Consider the following 14,999-nt stretch of genomic DNA (forward strand, 5'->3'; position numbering starts at 1 on the left):
GGGTTGACTGTAACCATTCTCACAATCCTGCGCATATGCCGCTCCTGTATTTTTCTTGGCCTGCCAGACCTGGGTTTAACAGCAACTGTGCCTGTGGCTTTCCATTTCCTGATTACATTCCTTACAGTTTAAACTGACAGTTTAAACCTCTGAGATAGCTTTTCCCCTTCCCCTAGCCTTCCCCTAAACCATGATACTGAACAATCTTTGTTTTCAGATCTTTTGAGAGTTGCTTTGAAGATCCCATGCTGTCACTCTTCAGAGGAGAGTCAAAGGGAAGCACAACTTGCAATTGACCACCTTAAATACCTTTTCTCATGATTGGACACACCTGTCTATGAAGTTCAAGGCTTAAGGAGCTAATCCAACCAATTTGGTGTTGCAAGTAATCAATATTGAGCAGTTACATGCATTCAAATCAGCAAAATTACAAGGGTACCCAAATTTTTGCACAGCCAGTTTTTCCACATTTGATTTAATTTCATACAACGAAATACTGTTTCACTAAAAATCTTTGTACGGAAAACACCCCAGTACTCATATGTTCCTAGGAAATGGAAGACATACCACTGTTATCTTTTTTTCTTGAAAGTAAATTGTTGTGCAGACTGAGAGGGGTTCCCATACTTTTTCATATGACTATATACAATTGTATATAGTATGCACATACAGCATCTATATTACTAAACGACAGTTTAATTTATGCACGGCGGACGCACCGAAGCGCATGCGCACTGCGCCGCGGCGCCCCAGAGTCAGTAGGTGGCGCCCAAACAACACAACCTGTAAACTAAACTTGCTCTAATCCACTGTGCCAGCAGTCGGTGTCAGCAGAGGCAAATGAGTCACGGCTCCAAATGGAAAGAGCTCAACGATTTGTAATACAAAACCGAGCCCGTACTTCCCAGAGTCAGTACGTGCGCCCAAACACCACAACCTGTAAACTACACTTGCTCTAATCCACTGTGCCAGCAGTCAGTGTGGCATATTTGAATCACATAACGGTAATTCAGTATTAAATATAAGTTGGATTATGCTTCCTAACAGTAAACGACTTCTACCTAACGACACAGCCACAGAACAACAAAGATGAGACCGCATGGATAAAAACAATACACGGAGGGTAGGAGTCACGGCTCCAAATGGAAGGAGCTCAACGATTAGCAATACAAACACGAGCCCGTATGGATAAGAACAATGAACGAAGGCGTCCACACAAAGAAACCGCTTTAGTACAAATATGTTTATTTAATTAAATGAAAACTTTACCATGGCTACGACCTGTGAGCTAAACCTGAGGTAAAGCGTGCACGCCAGGTTGTACAGCCGCCCAAACGCGACCGCCCACACCACCGCACCGGATCCGCCGGCATGGTCACTTCAGCATGCGAATCCGCCGCCGTCAGCAAACGACTTCTCGCTGACAACACAGCCATAGAAAAACAAAAAAGAGACTGCATGGATAAAAACAATAAACGAAGGCGCCTACAACGCGCTTGTGAAACACCAGAACCAGATGAGTCACAGCTCCAAAAAGAAACCGCTTTAGTACAAATATGTTTATTTAATTAAATGTACTTTCCCAGGACGCACCAACCCTCCATGATATTTCATCCCTCCAAGTATCGGAGGGAAAAGAAAGTGATTGCCATTCTTGGATTTGCGATTCTTTCGAGAGGGCTTGCTGGTTTTTATTATAACTGACTGTTTAGTAACCTTAAAACTTGCAGATAGAAACTGTTTCTGGAAATGTGGTGGAAGTTTGAATTTTCCTGGACCATTTGATAGTATCCAGAAGTGACAAAAGTGAATTTGAGGAATGGCTGATTTCTTTAATAATTCTGTTTGTGTTTCAAAGGCAGCATGGGTTACAGGACTACTAAACAGGAAGCTCCTTGGTTGTTTAATGATCTGTTCTGCCTGAGATCTCCAGTGCTATGCAAGTTTGACTGGAGTTCTTGCTATATAATAGGATTTTATGTAACCAGTAAAGACAGATTCCACTTTACATTCATACAAGTTAGTCAGAGCTGACTGAAAACTCAGAGCTTCATCGGATGTCATGGTAGCCTTCTTAGCAGTAGATAAAATGCGTTATATCAGTGATAGGTCTGATTATTAAGAAGAGAATACATTTAGTCTCCTTGCTAAACCGTATTGTTCTGAACTGAGTATTGGGACCTCAGTTTACTATTTTTCACTTTTTTGTAGTTTTATTAAGGTCCTCCCTGCGTGGAGTTTGCATGTTCTCCCTGTGTCTGCATGGGTTTCCTCTGGGTACTCTGGTTTCCTCCCACGGTCCAAAGACATGCAGGTTAGGTGCATTGGCGATTCTAAATTGTCCCTTGTGTATGTTTGTGTGTGTGTGTGCACCCTGCCGTGGGCTAGTGCTCTGCCCAGGGTTTGTTTCCTGCCTTGCGCCTTGTGTTGACTGGGATTGGCTCCAGCAGACTCCTGTGACCCTGTAATAAGGATATAGCCGGTTGGATAATGGATGGATGGATAGTTTTATTAAATGTTTATGCATCCCTCAATATATTGTGTCATTATACCAGTACTTTACAACAGCAGTACCTTGTTTGTTTTTCTTGTGGGTACCACTATTTTGTTCTACTTTTGAATCAGTTTATACATCTCCCTGTCTGTTTCATTTTATATTCAGCTTAAACACATGTATTCACTTAAACACATGATTATAGTAGTTTTGTAAAAATTCTTAAAACATATTTTTACCCATTAGTGTTGAAATTGCCTCTACTCCTCCATTGTATGCCTTAAGGTTGCCTGATGGTTGCACATGCTCCCACAGCACCTGTGTGTAGTTGACAACTTGATTGTAGCCACATGTTGCCAAAGCCCACCACAGTGACCAGTAGAAGATTTGTCCAGTTGAGTAGCAGGTTATGATATCATTCAATAGCTGGCGAAGTACCTTCATAAAACGATTTTTGGGAACCTCTACTTGGGTTGGCATTGTGGACACATTGGCTCTGTCCTGTGAGTTGAAGTCTTCAACATTGTGTGTTCTGACATCGTATGGTGACTTCAACTGACTATTTACAGCAACTTCTGTTTCTGTTTTATGGAAAAACATACTTCTCTTTGGCATGGGCAACAGAAACGAGAAAATGAGGGCAATAGAACAAGAAACCAAAGTTATGACATTCAGATAAAAGTAATCTAAACCTACCAACGAAATCAGCAGCTGACCCATCACAGAGGCAAGTGTAAAGCCACACAACTGAATGCTTCGACAGTAACTGGTTACCTTCTGATATCGGTCCTGGTTAACAATGCTATAAATGTAGGAGAAATAGGCGATTTCAGTAGCTGTCACCATACCGTATAGAAACTCCATGAACTGCATTGCCAGCACACCTTGGGCAAAAAGGAGCATTACCCATGTGAGAATGTAGCTAATACCTTGAAGAATAATGATGGGCTTGTATCTTAAACAGTCTGTGGTTAAGAAAACAGGCATCAGGATCACCAGGTAAGAATATGTCCACACAGGAAAAACTTCATTAGTGACCTAGGAAAAAAACCAAACAAAAGATAAAAGTATTTTGTGAAACTGGCCTTGGAAAGCACAACCATGTAAAGGTTAATTTCAATTAGTTTAATTTGTACAATTCAGTTCTGGTTGCTGTTTAGCGTTAAGGATAATAAGTGATGAAAACATGAACTATTACATGAATTTACTAAATAATTTAGATCATGAAGTTAAATATGACGAACTAATCTGTCATGCTGTTATACTGTATAGCAGATTAAACAAATGATTTGAAAATATATATGACTGTACTGTATTGCTATAATCAAATACTTGTTGTGATGAGTGAGCCGAAAGTGATATCAGAGACTTGTATTATTTGCTTACTTTACAGAAAAATACCAATGCAAAATCTGTTTGGTATTTTCTGGAGCACCTGACTTATCCCATTTCTTTCCTTTAGTTTGATTCCCTCAATAGACAGTACCGTGCAATGACATTTAGTTGAATCATCACCAAGAGGCAATCTTGTTTCTCAAGACTAGTAATGTTAATTTGAATTCCAAACAAATTTCAATCAAATCAGCAAATCATTTAAATTATCATGCCTCTTTAGTCATTGGATGGGACATTTTTAATAGTTTTGAGGAAAATAACAGTGAGAGGATACCATCCATCATGGTGGTCTTTCACATCCACAGTTACGTTATTTTAGTTATTTTTTAAATATATGTGGTGTGGCAGGTGGCCGGGTGTGGTCATCAGCCGCCTGCCTATTTAAGGAGCCGCCCTCCCTCACTCAGGGCTGGAGTCGGGTGAGGAGAAGGACGAGGTCGGAGAGGAGGCAGCAACAAGAGGCCTGAGAGAGAAAGAGAAGTGGCTTAAAGAGGAGCCTGGACTTTGGGAGACTGCTGGGGTTTGTGTGTGTGGGTGCACTTATAGAGACATTGTAAATATTAATGTAAAATAAATGTGAGGTGATGGCTTTAGTCGTGTCTGCCTGTCTGTGTCCGGGCTGTCCAATTCACAGTGGACATATACATCTAATCTTCATTAAACAGTATCAATATGTAAAGGTGTTATAACAATCATCCTGCCACATTTATATTTTGGTAATCCATTATATAATTTAACGAATCATAAATGCAAATGTTGGGCTTGTGGAAAAAGTATACTCCATTGTTCACTCCTTCAGATGCCTAAATTTAGCCTCGGGTGCACTAAATCAGGTGTAAATGATTATAACATCTTTAGAGATGATCTTGGAAGAGCCAATCTTATTTAACCTTGGATATTTAGTTTGGTTTGCTCTTTTTTGTTGAGGTGTTTGTTATCACCATGTGTAGATCAAGAATTGTATATCAACCATTTCACTGTCTGGAAGATCATCTAAAAGTGGAGATGGATTTCGAACTGCCAACTTGGCCAGGCCAGTCCGAGTGCAGAATGGAAGATACTGAATGAAGTCTGTAAGAACCCCAGAATTTCTGCAAAGAACATAGTTGCTTTTGCCACTGTTAATGTCAAAGTGAATGAGTCTAACCATTGGTAAGAAGCTTTATAAATTTGATGTTCGTAGCAGGTGAGGCACGAGGAAAACTGTTCTGTCCAGAAAGAATATCACGGCAAGACTAACGTTTGCCCATGGCCATCTAGGCAAAGACCAAGATGTCTGGAGCAAAGTGCTCTTAACAGAGAAGGCAAAAATAGTTATGTGATTACATTGTCAGAAGACCTTTTTGGCAAAAACCCAAAGACCGCATTCGAACAGAGGAACCTGATACCAGCTGTGAAAGCAAGGTTAGTGAAAATTTTAGTTTTTTTGGCTGCTTTGCTTCATCACAGCCTGGACAGCTCACCCTCATAAAATCCACTATGAACTCTTCATTGTGCCAGAGGGTTCTTAAGAATAACGTGAGACCAGCTGTCAGACGACTGGAGTTTAACCAGAAGGAGATCTGGTAATTCTGAATGGAAGAATTGGAAAAAACCTCCAGGTCAAGATCAGAGATGGGTAGACAGTTACAGGGAATGCCTGCTTGAGGGGGCAATACCAACTAGCAGCGCCAAGGGTGGCTGACTATTTCCACATTTCATTTTATTTTGTTTTATAAATTTGACTTTGCAATATTTGTTTTCCTTTTTTTCATTTAATTCACATTTATCTATAGATAATATTTGCATGAAGATCAAAATTTTAGTTACAGTATGTCCACATATTTACATGAAGATCAAAATTTTAGTTCTGTCCACATACAGTGCATCCGGAAAGTAGTCAAAGGGCATCACTTTTTCCACATTTTGTTATGTTACAGCCCTATTCCAAAATTGATTAAATTCATTTTTTTCCTCAGAATTCTACACACAACACCCCATAATGGCAACGTGAAAAATGTTTACTTGAGATTTTTGCAAATTTATTAAAAATAAAAAAAACTGAGAAAACACATGTACATAAGTATTCACAGCCTTTGCCATGAAGCTCAAATTTGAGCTCCGGTGCATCCTGTTTCCCCTGATCATTCTTGAGATGTTTCTGCAGCTTAATTGGAGTCCGCCTGTGGTAAATTCAGTTGATTGGACATGATTTTGAAAGGCACACACCTGTCTATATAAGGTCCCACAGTTGACAGTTCATGTCAGAGCATAAACCAAGCATGAAGTCAAAGGAATTGTCTGTAGACCTCCGAGACAGGATTGTCTCGAGGCGCAGATCTGGGGAAGGTTACAGAAAAATTTCTGCTGCTTTGAAGGTCCCAGTGAGCACAGTGGCCTCCATCATCCATAAGTGGAAGAAGTTCGAAACCACCAGGACTCTTCCTAGAGCTAGCCGACCATCTAAACTGAGCAATCGGGGGAGAAGGGCCTTAGTCAGGGAGGTGACCAAGAACCCGATGGTAACTCTGTCAGAGCTCCAGAGGTCCTCTGTGGAGAGAGGAGAACCTTCCAGAAGGACAACCATTTCTGCAGCAATCCACCAATCAGGCCTGTATGGTAGTGTGGCCAGACAGAAGCCACTCCGTAGTAAAAGGCACATGGCAGCCCACCTGGAGTTTGCCAAAAGGCACCTGAAGGACTCTCAGACCATGAGAAAGAGAATTCTCTGGTCTGATGAGACAAAGATTGAACTCTTTGGTATGAATGCCAGGCGTCACGTTTGGAGGAAACCAGGCACCGCTCATCACCTGGCCAATACCATCCCTACAGTGAAGCATGGTGGTGGCAGCATCATGCTGTGGGGATGTTTTTCAGTGGCAGGAACTGGGAGACTAGTCAGGATAAAAGGAAAGATGACTGCAGCAATGTACAGAGACATCCTGGATGAAAACCTGCTCCAGAGCGCTCTTGACCTCAGACTGGGGCGATGGTTCATCTTTCAGCAGGACAACGACCCTAAGCACACAGCCAAGATATTAAAGGAGTGGCTTCAGGACAACTCTGTGAATGTCCTTGAGTGGCCCAGCCAGAGCCCAGACTTGAATCCGATTGAACATCTCTTGAACAAAGGCTATGAATACTTATGAACATGTGATTTCTCAGTTTTTTTATTTGTAATAAATTTGCAAAAACCTCAAGTAAACTTTTTTCACGTTGGTCATTATGGGGTGTTGTGTGTAGAATTCTGAGGAAAAAAATGAATCCATTTTGGAATAAGGCTGTAACATAACAAAATGTGGAAAAAGTGATGCGCTGTGAATATTTTCCGGATGCACTGTATGTTAAAAGAGAAAAAACATTCTTCACATGACTGTATGGTGCCTGGTACACCTGGAACTTTATCATAATGGGATAACAACAACAACATTTTATTTTTGATGAATATTTTTCTCCCTTTGCAAAAGTAACAGGTTGAGCAGCAAATCAAGAATGTAATTTACTCGACCATTGGCAATTGCAGTGGTTAGTATGTCAGCAGTTTGTAGTTTTTAAGTAATCTTAAATGAACATTCCTTACAATTTGGTGTATTACTACACAATTTTACTTATTTGTTTTCAGTGTTGCCGGATAAAGTCTCTCCATAATAACTGAAATGCGTCTAGTTAATGTAAAATAAGCCTACCTCATCAACTGTCAAGTTCTTCACATGACCAGTGAGATACGGAGTCAGAAAAGGTTCTGAAGGCCTCATCATGGAAAAAAAGCCATAGATGCACAGCAGGGTAGTTGGGTGCCTCCCAATTTCTGAGTTCACTTTTCTTATACTCTCCATAGCCAAGAGGTAAGTTCACAATCTTGTCACATCAGAGTGCTAGCAACTAGGGTCATCTGAGCTCTGAGGCTCTTAACTATTGTGTATTGTAAATGAATGAATAAAGTACAAAAAGTTAATTATTAGTCACCATAAACTTTTATAGTTAACTAATGGCTCCAGGAAAAAGAATATGTCCTTTTTGGCCAAAGGGAGTTAAAGTCATAAAATAATTCAGATGCACATGGGTATCTCCTATTGTAAACTTTGGATTTTTTTAACCTTTTTAAGTACTCAATATGTTAGTTCTGTCTGAGATTTTGAGATGATTTGTAATTTTCACTAACTTCTCCAGTGTTGTGGAGGCTGATGGCTTCCTGGCAGCACTAGATAGAATCCCTCTGGAAGGGATACAAGGCTATAACTGGAAACAGGCAGGCACTGCCACATCACTTACTGAGCCAGGTGGTCTGTTAACTCAATTCCTGTGATTTTAGGATGCAGAAGAAAGCCAAGGTGCCTGAAGTAATACCCAGGTGAAACTGGGAGAAAATGCAAGCAAGCTGAGAATTGAACCTGGGCTTCAGCAACAGTGAGACTGTAGCTCTACGAACTTCATCATTCCAGTTAAATATGGTATGCTTCCTGATGCAGTGGTTAATGAAGTAGCTCATCAGTAAAACAGCCAAGTCATTTGGATTTACTCAAGAGTCTGAGTGAATCCTAAAACTGCCACTTTTCTTGCCTGAGATGCCTTTCCTCCGTTACTTTCTTCTCTTTTTGTCTCCCATTTTTTCTCTTGTTTCTCATTCCTATCTTTCCATCCATGCTTGTTTTTACTAGTTTCAGATGCCAGGGTTTCTAGATTAATTGAAACAATTCCCCAAAGTCAGCAGCACTTTCACAGGTAATGAAGGTAATGAATGGCTCAGCTTTAACTGCCTTTCTTTTGTTGTATCTGTTATGATAAGAGACTTTATACTACAATTATTAACTATACATTTTATCTTTGAAAGTTAGTCTATAGGGAAATCCACTCACATGCTAGCATGGAGGGTTTCTAATAGAGAACTACACCCATTACTTTATCATTTATTTTGATTTGTTTGACTGGTAAATATTAATTACTTAAAGCAGTGTTTCTGAATCTGTGGGACGGGCCCCCCTAGGTGGGCGCAAAGATGTGAAAAAAAAAGAAAACGAATCGAAAATATGAAAAATACATCTATTGAAACCAAAACAAATTAACTTAAACTACATTCTGATACTAGAAAAATAAATATAGAGTTAGATAAATGTTGATAAAAGTTAAGTAGGTATAATAAAATATGTATCTATGATATATCATTAATTAAAAAAGAACAAATTGGTATTAGTGGGCTCCATTAAAAAAAACGTTAGGGGGGCGCGATTAAAACTGTTACGAAAACTCGGGTTGCAAATACTTAAAGGTTGAGAAACGCTGACTTAATGCTTTTTAGTCAGGTTTGATCATTTTCTTTTAAATTTTCTGTTAGCAGTAGCCGACGAGAATAAGGTGAGTAAGGTAAAAAACAGTTTTCTTAAAGACCTTCATTTAAATGAATTGGTACACTTACAGAGTTCTCCATGGACAAAATGCTCTGGTCTCATTAAAAATGTGCAAAAAAAAAAAAAATCTTCAAAAACTGCTGTGAATCCGAAAACTAGTCTCACCTGAGATTATGCTGCTGAGCTTAACCCCGTATGTTTTGGTTATCATAAATTTAGTAATTTCTAAAATATTCAGACGCATTATTTCAGCCACGAGAAGGAATGATAAGATCGCCCAAACACTTGCTACTGGAAATGTATTTTCTGGGTGCTTCTACCCACGGCTACTGAAAGCATGTGCAAAGCACTGACAAAATGCAAACTGCAAGATACTTGTAGCCCAATTAAGGGTGTATGTAGCTGCATAATCGAATTTTTCACAGAGAAATCTATGGGTTAACCTGCTTTCTCAAAATAAGGGTTTATATAACATTTTTGAAACCAGGTTTCTGTGAATAACTGGATTATTAAAATTCATGTAAATGCACTCATTGATCAAGACCTCTGTCCTCTCAACTTGCTACTTTTGTCCTTTGAATAGCTAAGTAATTAATTCACACTATGAAACCACATCAACCACCACCAATGTGTAACATCCACTAGGATGATGTGACGGCAGCCATTCACCAGTACATTCACCAAATGATAAAGTGGGCAAGGGGTGAGACACATAGTTAGCAAATAAGGAACAGGGGATGATTAGAGGCCAGAGTGACCAGGCCAGTGACCAGTGGGCAATTTACCCAGGGCTTTGAGAAAACACCCTGCTCTTTTCGAAAAATGTCCAGGGATCTTTTATTACCACAGAGTCACAACCTTGATTTTGCATCTCAGCCAGAGAATAGCACTATTGTACAGCGAAGTGATCCAAAATGGTGTCCACGCACAGACAACAGACAGGGTAAGTGACCCTGAAGGACTCCCCAACCTTCAAGGTTGCCTACTGCTAATGGAAAAATTCAAAGAAAATGATCAAACCTGACTGGCCACAATGGATGTTGAGGCACAAACAACCCCCATGATGATGGCATATTGGCATGTGAAACATACAACATGATTTACCCACTGAATAAGTTATGCAGATGATAAAATTCACTCTGGCACATAACTTATTCTCATTTGCACAAGACTTCTACTTGCAACAAATGGGAACTGCAATGAGCTCTCGGTTTGCACCTCACTATGTAAACCTATTTATGGCAAAATTGGAGGAAGATTTTATGTCAACGTGCATCTTTAAACCAATGTTGTATCTCCGTTACATAGATAACATCTTCATAATCTGGACTGCCAGTGAGAAGGACCTCTTGTTTTTTCTTTGATTGTCACCTGTCCTTTCTAATGTAGCCCCTGTTAAGCGAGAGTATTTCAGAATGTCCTGGCTCGTAATGTCATCTACAGTGCATCTCATAGGAAAAAATATTCTTTTGAATCTTAAAAAACTGTGTGCTCAGTTCACTTATGTCATACTTTTTACTGGTTTATGGATTGTTTCCTGACATTCGCACACTTGTGGCAACCTAGGATGCTAGAAGCTGCATGTGCTGTATGAAGAATACTTTTCACCTTGTGTTAAGAAGTGACAGGCTTTTCCACTAACTGCTCAGAGATTACACCACCTTGGACCACCTAGAGGAAGAAACTGTCTTATTCACCTCTCCTTCTACCCTCTTCCACAAAGGGTACTCCTTTCCTCCCCTCCAGTTCACCTCCTCTTGCTGTTTTAGATGAATGTACAAATTTGATGGGTGAAACAGTGCATGACAAACAGCTGGTGCTGCACCATGTGTTGTATCTAAGGCATTGTGATATAATATGGGCATGCTATATAACTGTAGCGGAGTTAGACATAAGTGTTACTGTAACATCGGGCACAAGGTTAGATTTTCTAGTGGGCAGTTATTTATATAGATCAGTATGGATGCTTAAAACCACACAACCTGGTATGATGCGGTCACTGAATTTCAAAATGTAGAGGGTAGCTGTAGTAGCAGGATGTCTCTTGCAGATAGCCCACCTTCTGGTAGGCCACTGATGACAAAAGAGAATGTTGCCAATAGGGCATAATCTACGCGTATAATACATTTGAAGAATATTTTAGCAGACACGTCAGGTTTAAGTAATGGGAATTTGAAACAATTCTTCATAAACAATTAAACTTGGCCAAACTCTGTACATGTCATGTGCTGTGATGCTGGCTCCTGAAATGAAACCTCACTGTATTTATTGTTAAAAAGTCAATGTATTCAGATTAGCAAGAATTTAAGAAGCATTTCAGCACAGTAATGGATACTTCTCAATTTGTTCAAACAACAATGGAAATATTAAATGCATGGGATTCTTCAAACTCAAATATATTTGAGGTTCAAGCCCCCGGAATCATTTACACATTATTTTATGATCTTTAATCTGTTATCCATAGTGAATATGTGATTCAGAAGACATATATTGTTAATGTTACGCTCATTTTCTTTGTCATCTGCTTCACCACAATGTCTCAAATAAGTTTTGGATGGCTGGAGTAAACTGAAGTGCAGAGACAAAGAGAAGATAAAGACACTATAAAGAAGGGAACAACAGCCAGCAATAAAGCCAGAATAAAAGAGATAGGAATCTGGAAAAATTAGAATGAATAACAAAAATTTCACAAAATAAGGTGAACATATGTTTCTGGTTTAAAACTGATAGAATGAAATTATGAAGTTTGGTCAATTAAATTTTCAGTGCATTATTTTATTATTATGTTTTAATATTACTTCATTTCAAGGGAATGTTCATCTTAATCAACTACAGAAGTGTGGTATCTATTATCATGTCTTGCATGAAAGGCACTATAAAAACTACATATTTTTAAAGTGCTTTGTAAGTTTCATTCTGTGCTCACAATATGTGAATGCAGAAGCTGCTACTAGTGCAGAAGAGGCTTTGTGTGCTAAGAGCACCGAAGAGCTCAACGGTCCACTTCTGTCACTTTGAAGTGATCTTCACAGTTTTTGAGAGAAGATAACAAAGGGGGCTTCACTTAGCACATCTTCATGTCCCTGTGGCTGCCTTCGTTTCCATTTATAGCACAGCACATAAATTCCTCTTAAAAGAAAAATCACAGAAATGACAGTGTAATAACTGCCATAGATGATAAACTGAAAAACAAAAATACAAGCAGTTAATTTCAAAGGTGCTGCGACCCAGTAAATGCACTTACATAACAGAAGTCATGTCTCACACCCAGGAATACTTTATCATGGCTGTTAGTTAGTAATTGCTATTAGTAGACCTAATCAATGAGTTTGTTAAATGGTGCGATTCAAACCACCTACACCTGAACACCAGCAAAACCAAGGAGCTGGTGGTGGATTTTAGGAGGCCCAGGCCCCTCATGGACCCCGTGATCATCAGAGGTGACGGTGTGCAGAGGGTGCAGACCTATAAATACCTGGGAGTGCAGCTGGATGATAAATTGGACTGGACTGCCAATACTGATGCTCTGTGCAAGAAAGGACAGAGCCGGTTATACTACCTTAGAAGACTGGCGTCCTTCAACATCTGCAATAAGATGCTGCAGATGTTCTATCAGACGGTTGTGGCGAGCGCCCTCTTCTACGCGGTGGTGTGCTGGGGAGGCAGCATTAAGAAGAAAGACGCCTCACGCCTGGACAAACTGGTGAGGAAGGCAGGCTCTATTGTAGGCACGGAGCTGGACAGTTAGCGCTAAGCAGGCTCCTATCAATTATGGAGAATCCACTGCATCCACTAAATAGTATCATCTCCAGACAGAAGAGCAGCTTCAGCGACAGACTGCTGTCACTGCCCTGCTCCACTGATAGACTGAGAAGATCATTCCTCCCTCAAACTATGCGACTCTTCAATTCCACCCAGGGGGGTAAACGTTAACATTATACAAAGATATTGTCTGTTTTTTACCTGCATTATTATCAATCTTTAATATTGTTTTTTTTGTATCAGTAAGGTGCTGCTGGAGTATGTGAATCTCCCCTTGGGATTAATAAAGTATCTATCTATCTATCTATCTGTTCTTCAAGCCTCATGGGAAGGCTGGTTGTTTCCTGTCAGCTGTGGCCACAAGACTGGAATCTGCCTGGGACAAGAAGTCAGCTAATCACTCAGCCGTCTGCGTTGAACTCTAATGGGTCAAATTATAACCACTGGTGGATTTCATGGAATTGCTTTGAAGTGTAAGAGTAATCACAGAAGGAGAATGTCAAAAAATCACAGGCAGGATATTTTGCCTTAAATTAATACCAAGGTCCATACACTATGAAGTGGAAGCCCTACCTCCTCCATCACTGTCCTACTTCATTGTGTCCAAAATAAACTTTGTAAAATTCTTCTAAAGGCCTTGGATACACACATGTTTTGGCATAAGCAGTTATTCTATGACTACACTTCCATGTTCTTCACATGAACTCTTTACCGTCATTGTGAATCCTAAATAAGCTACCTGGTTCACAAGATTTCAATTTTGAAGAACTACACCACTATCATATGGAAATGAAACGCCCAATCTTTAAGAATTAGTAAAATCTGCAAATAATACTTGGAATTGTTTCCTGGATTCTTTGTCTATTTTAATGAATGTTAATTATTAAACATCTATCTGACATTGTGTTTCTGTAATCTGCTAAATCAATATGTGGTCAAGGAGGACCAAAGTCTGCAACATCAAGAACTATACAGGACCTGATGCCAAAAGGGTCACCTGTTTTTTGTTTTTGTTTTTTTAAGATTTTTCTGTGATGGCAACATAGCAAATCTTTTCTTAGGGATATTTTATGTTGTTAGTTAATTTGTTAGACTAAGTTTAATTGCTTTATTGATTTTAATCCATTACTGTATATTTATTAGTTATTACATCTTTTCAGTTGTGGCAATCATCTTTTGTTACCTGTCCTACTACGCTTGCTGAACAAACAGGCCCTAGCCTAATGTTACTCGATTATGTTTATCTCTTTTTGTAAGTTGCTTTGGATAAAAGCATTTGCCAAGCAAATAAATCTAAATATATATATATATATATATATATATATATATATATATATATATATATATACTGTACATATAACTGACTTTTTTCACAGTATATAAGGATAACATTTTCAATTCAAAGGACATTGACTTTAGTTTTATTGAATGAAAAGATACGTGTTGAAAATAACTGTGACATTAGGGATACTGCTGGTGCAGCAACTGCCTGAACTACAATTAAGCCAGAAGGACAAAATCATCTGGAAAATAAAATGGCATCTCTAACTGCCCAAAACTGAAATTGTCAAAAATGTGAACTAAACAGTATGGAACCAATAGAATAGAATTTGATAGAATTTTAAAGAAACTAAAATGACTAGCCTAATAGTCGACTTACCTGATTAACAATGCCTAATCCCAGACTGCTTTCATCCACTACGATAGCAGTAAGCAAAGTCTGAAGCAGCAGCGCAACAAAGGTGTTAATCCCAAACATCAATGCATAGCACTCATCTGACAGATTATCAGCAATTAGGAACCTAAATGTGAAAAATGAAAGGAATTTAGTGGTAAAAAATAAGGAACGGTACTGCAGCCTTGAGAGTCATGTGACACATAAATCTTGGGAACAGAGTGGAAGCGCTACTGTGTTGCAGTAAGGAGATTGTGGGTTTGGATCCCGGGTCCTCCCTGTGTGGTAGTGCTTTGAGTAGCAAGAACATTGCTATATAAATGTAATGAATTATTATTATTAGGGACTT

The 14,999-nt window shown here is 39.2% G+C and overlaps 2 protein-coding genes across 3 annotated transcripts in view; both read right to left on the reverse strand.

Annotated features, from left to right (window-relative positions):
* The window catches only part of LOC114645445 (thiamine transporter 2-like), a 30,462-nt gene extending 22,640 nt beyond the window's left edge, over positions 1-7,822 (reverse strand). For both annotated transcript variants that reach the window (XM_028793299.2, XM_051923029.1), the window contains exons 1-2: positions 7,555-7,822; positions 2,734-3,532 (exon numbers count right to left, since the gene is read on the reverse strand). In XM_028793299.2, coding sequence (XP_028649132.1) covers positions 2,734-3,532; positions 7,555-7,704 — 949 coding nt within the window. In that variant the 5' untranslated portion in view covers positions 7,705-7,822. The remainder of the gene's footprint in view (positions 1-2,733; positions 3,533-7,554) is intronic.
* A 3,625-nt stretch (positions 7,823-11,447) lies between these two features.
* The window catches only part of slc19a3b (solute carrier family 19 member 3b), a 34,774-nt gene continuing 31,222 nt past the window's right edge, over positions 11,448-14,999 (reverse strand). The window contains exons 4-5 of the mRNA XM_028793300.2: positions 14,636-14,777; positions 11,448-12,395 (exon numbers count right to left, since the gene is read on the reverse strand). Of these exons, the coding sequence (XP_028649133.1) occupies positions 12,240-12,395; positions 14,636-14,777 (298 nt within the window). The 3' untranslated portion in view covers positions 11,448-12,239. The remainder of the gene's footprint in view (positions 12,396-14,635; positions 14,778-14,999) is intronic.

This window comes from Erpetoichthys calabaricus, chromosome 2 (genome assembly GCF_900747795.2).
Source record: "Erpetoichthys calabaricus chromosome 2, fErpCal1.3, whole genome shotgun sequence".
In the NCBI taxonomy this organism is placed as follows: Eukaryota; Metazoa; Chordata; class Cladistia; order Polypteriformes; family Polypteridae; genus Erpetoichthys; species Erpetoichthys calabaricus.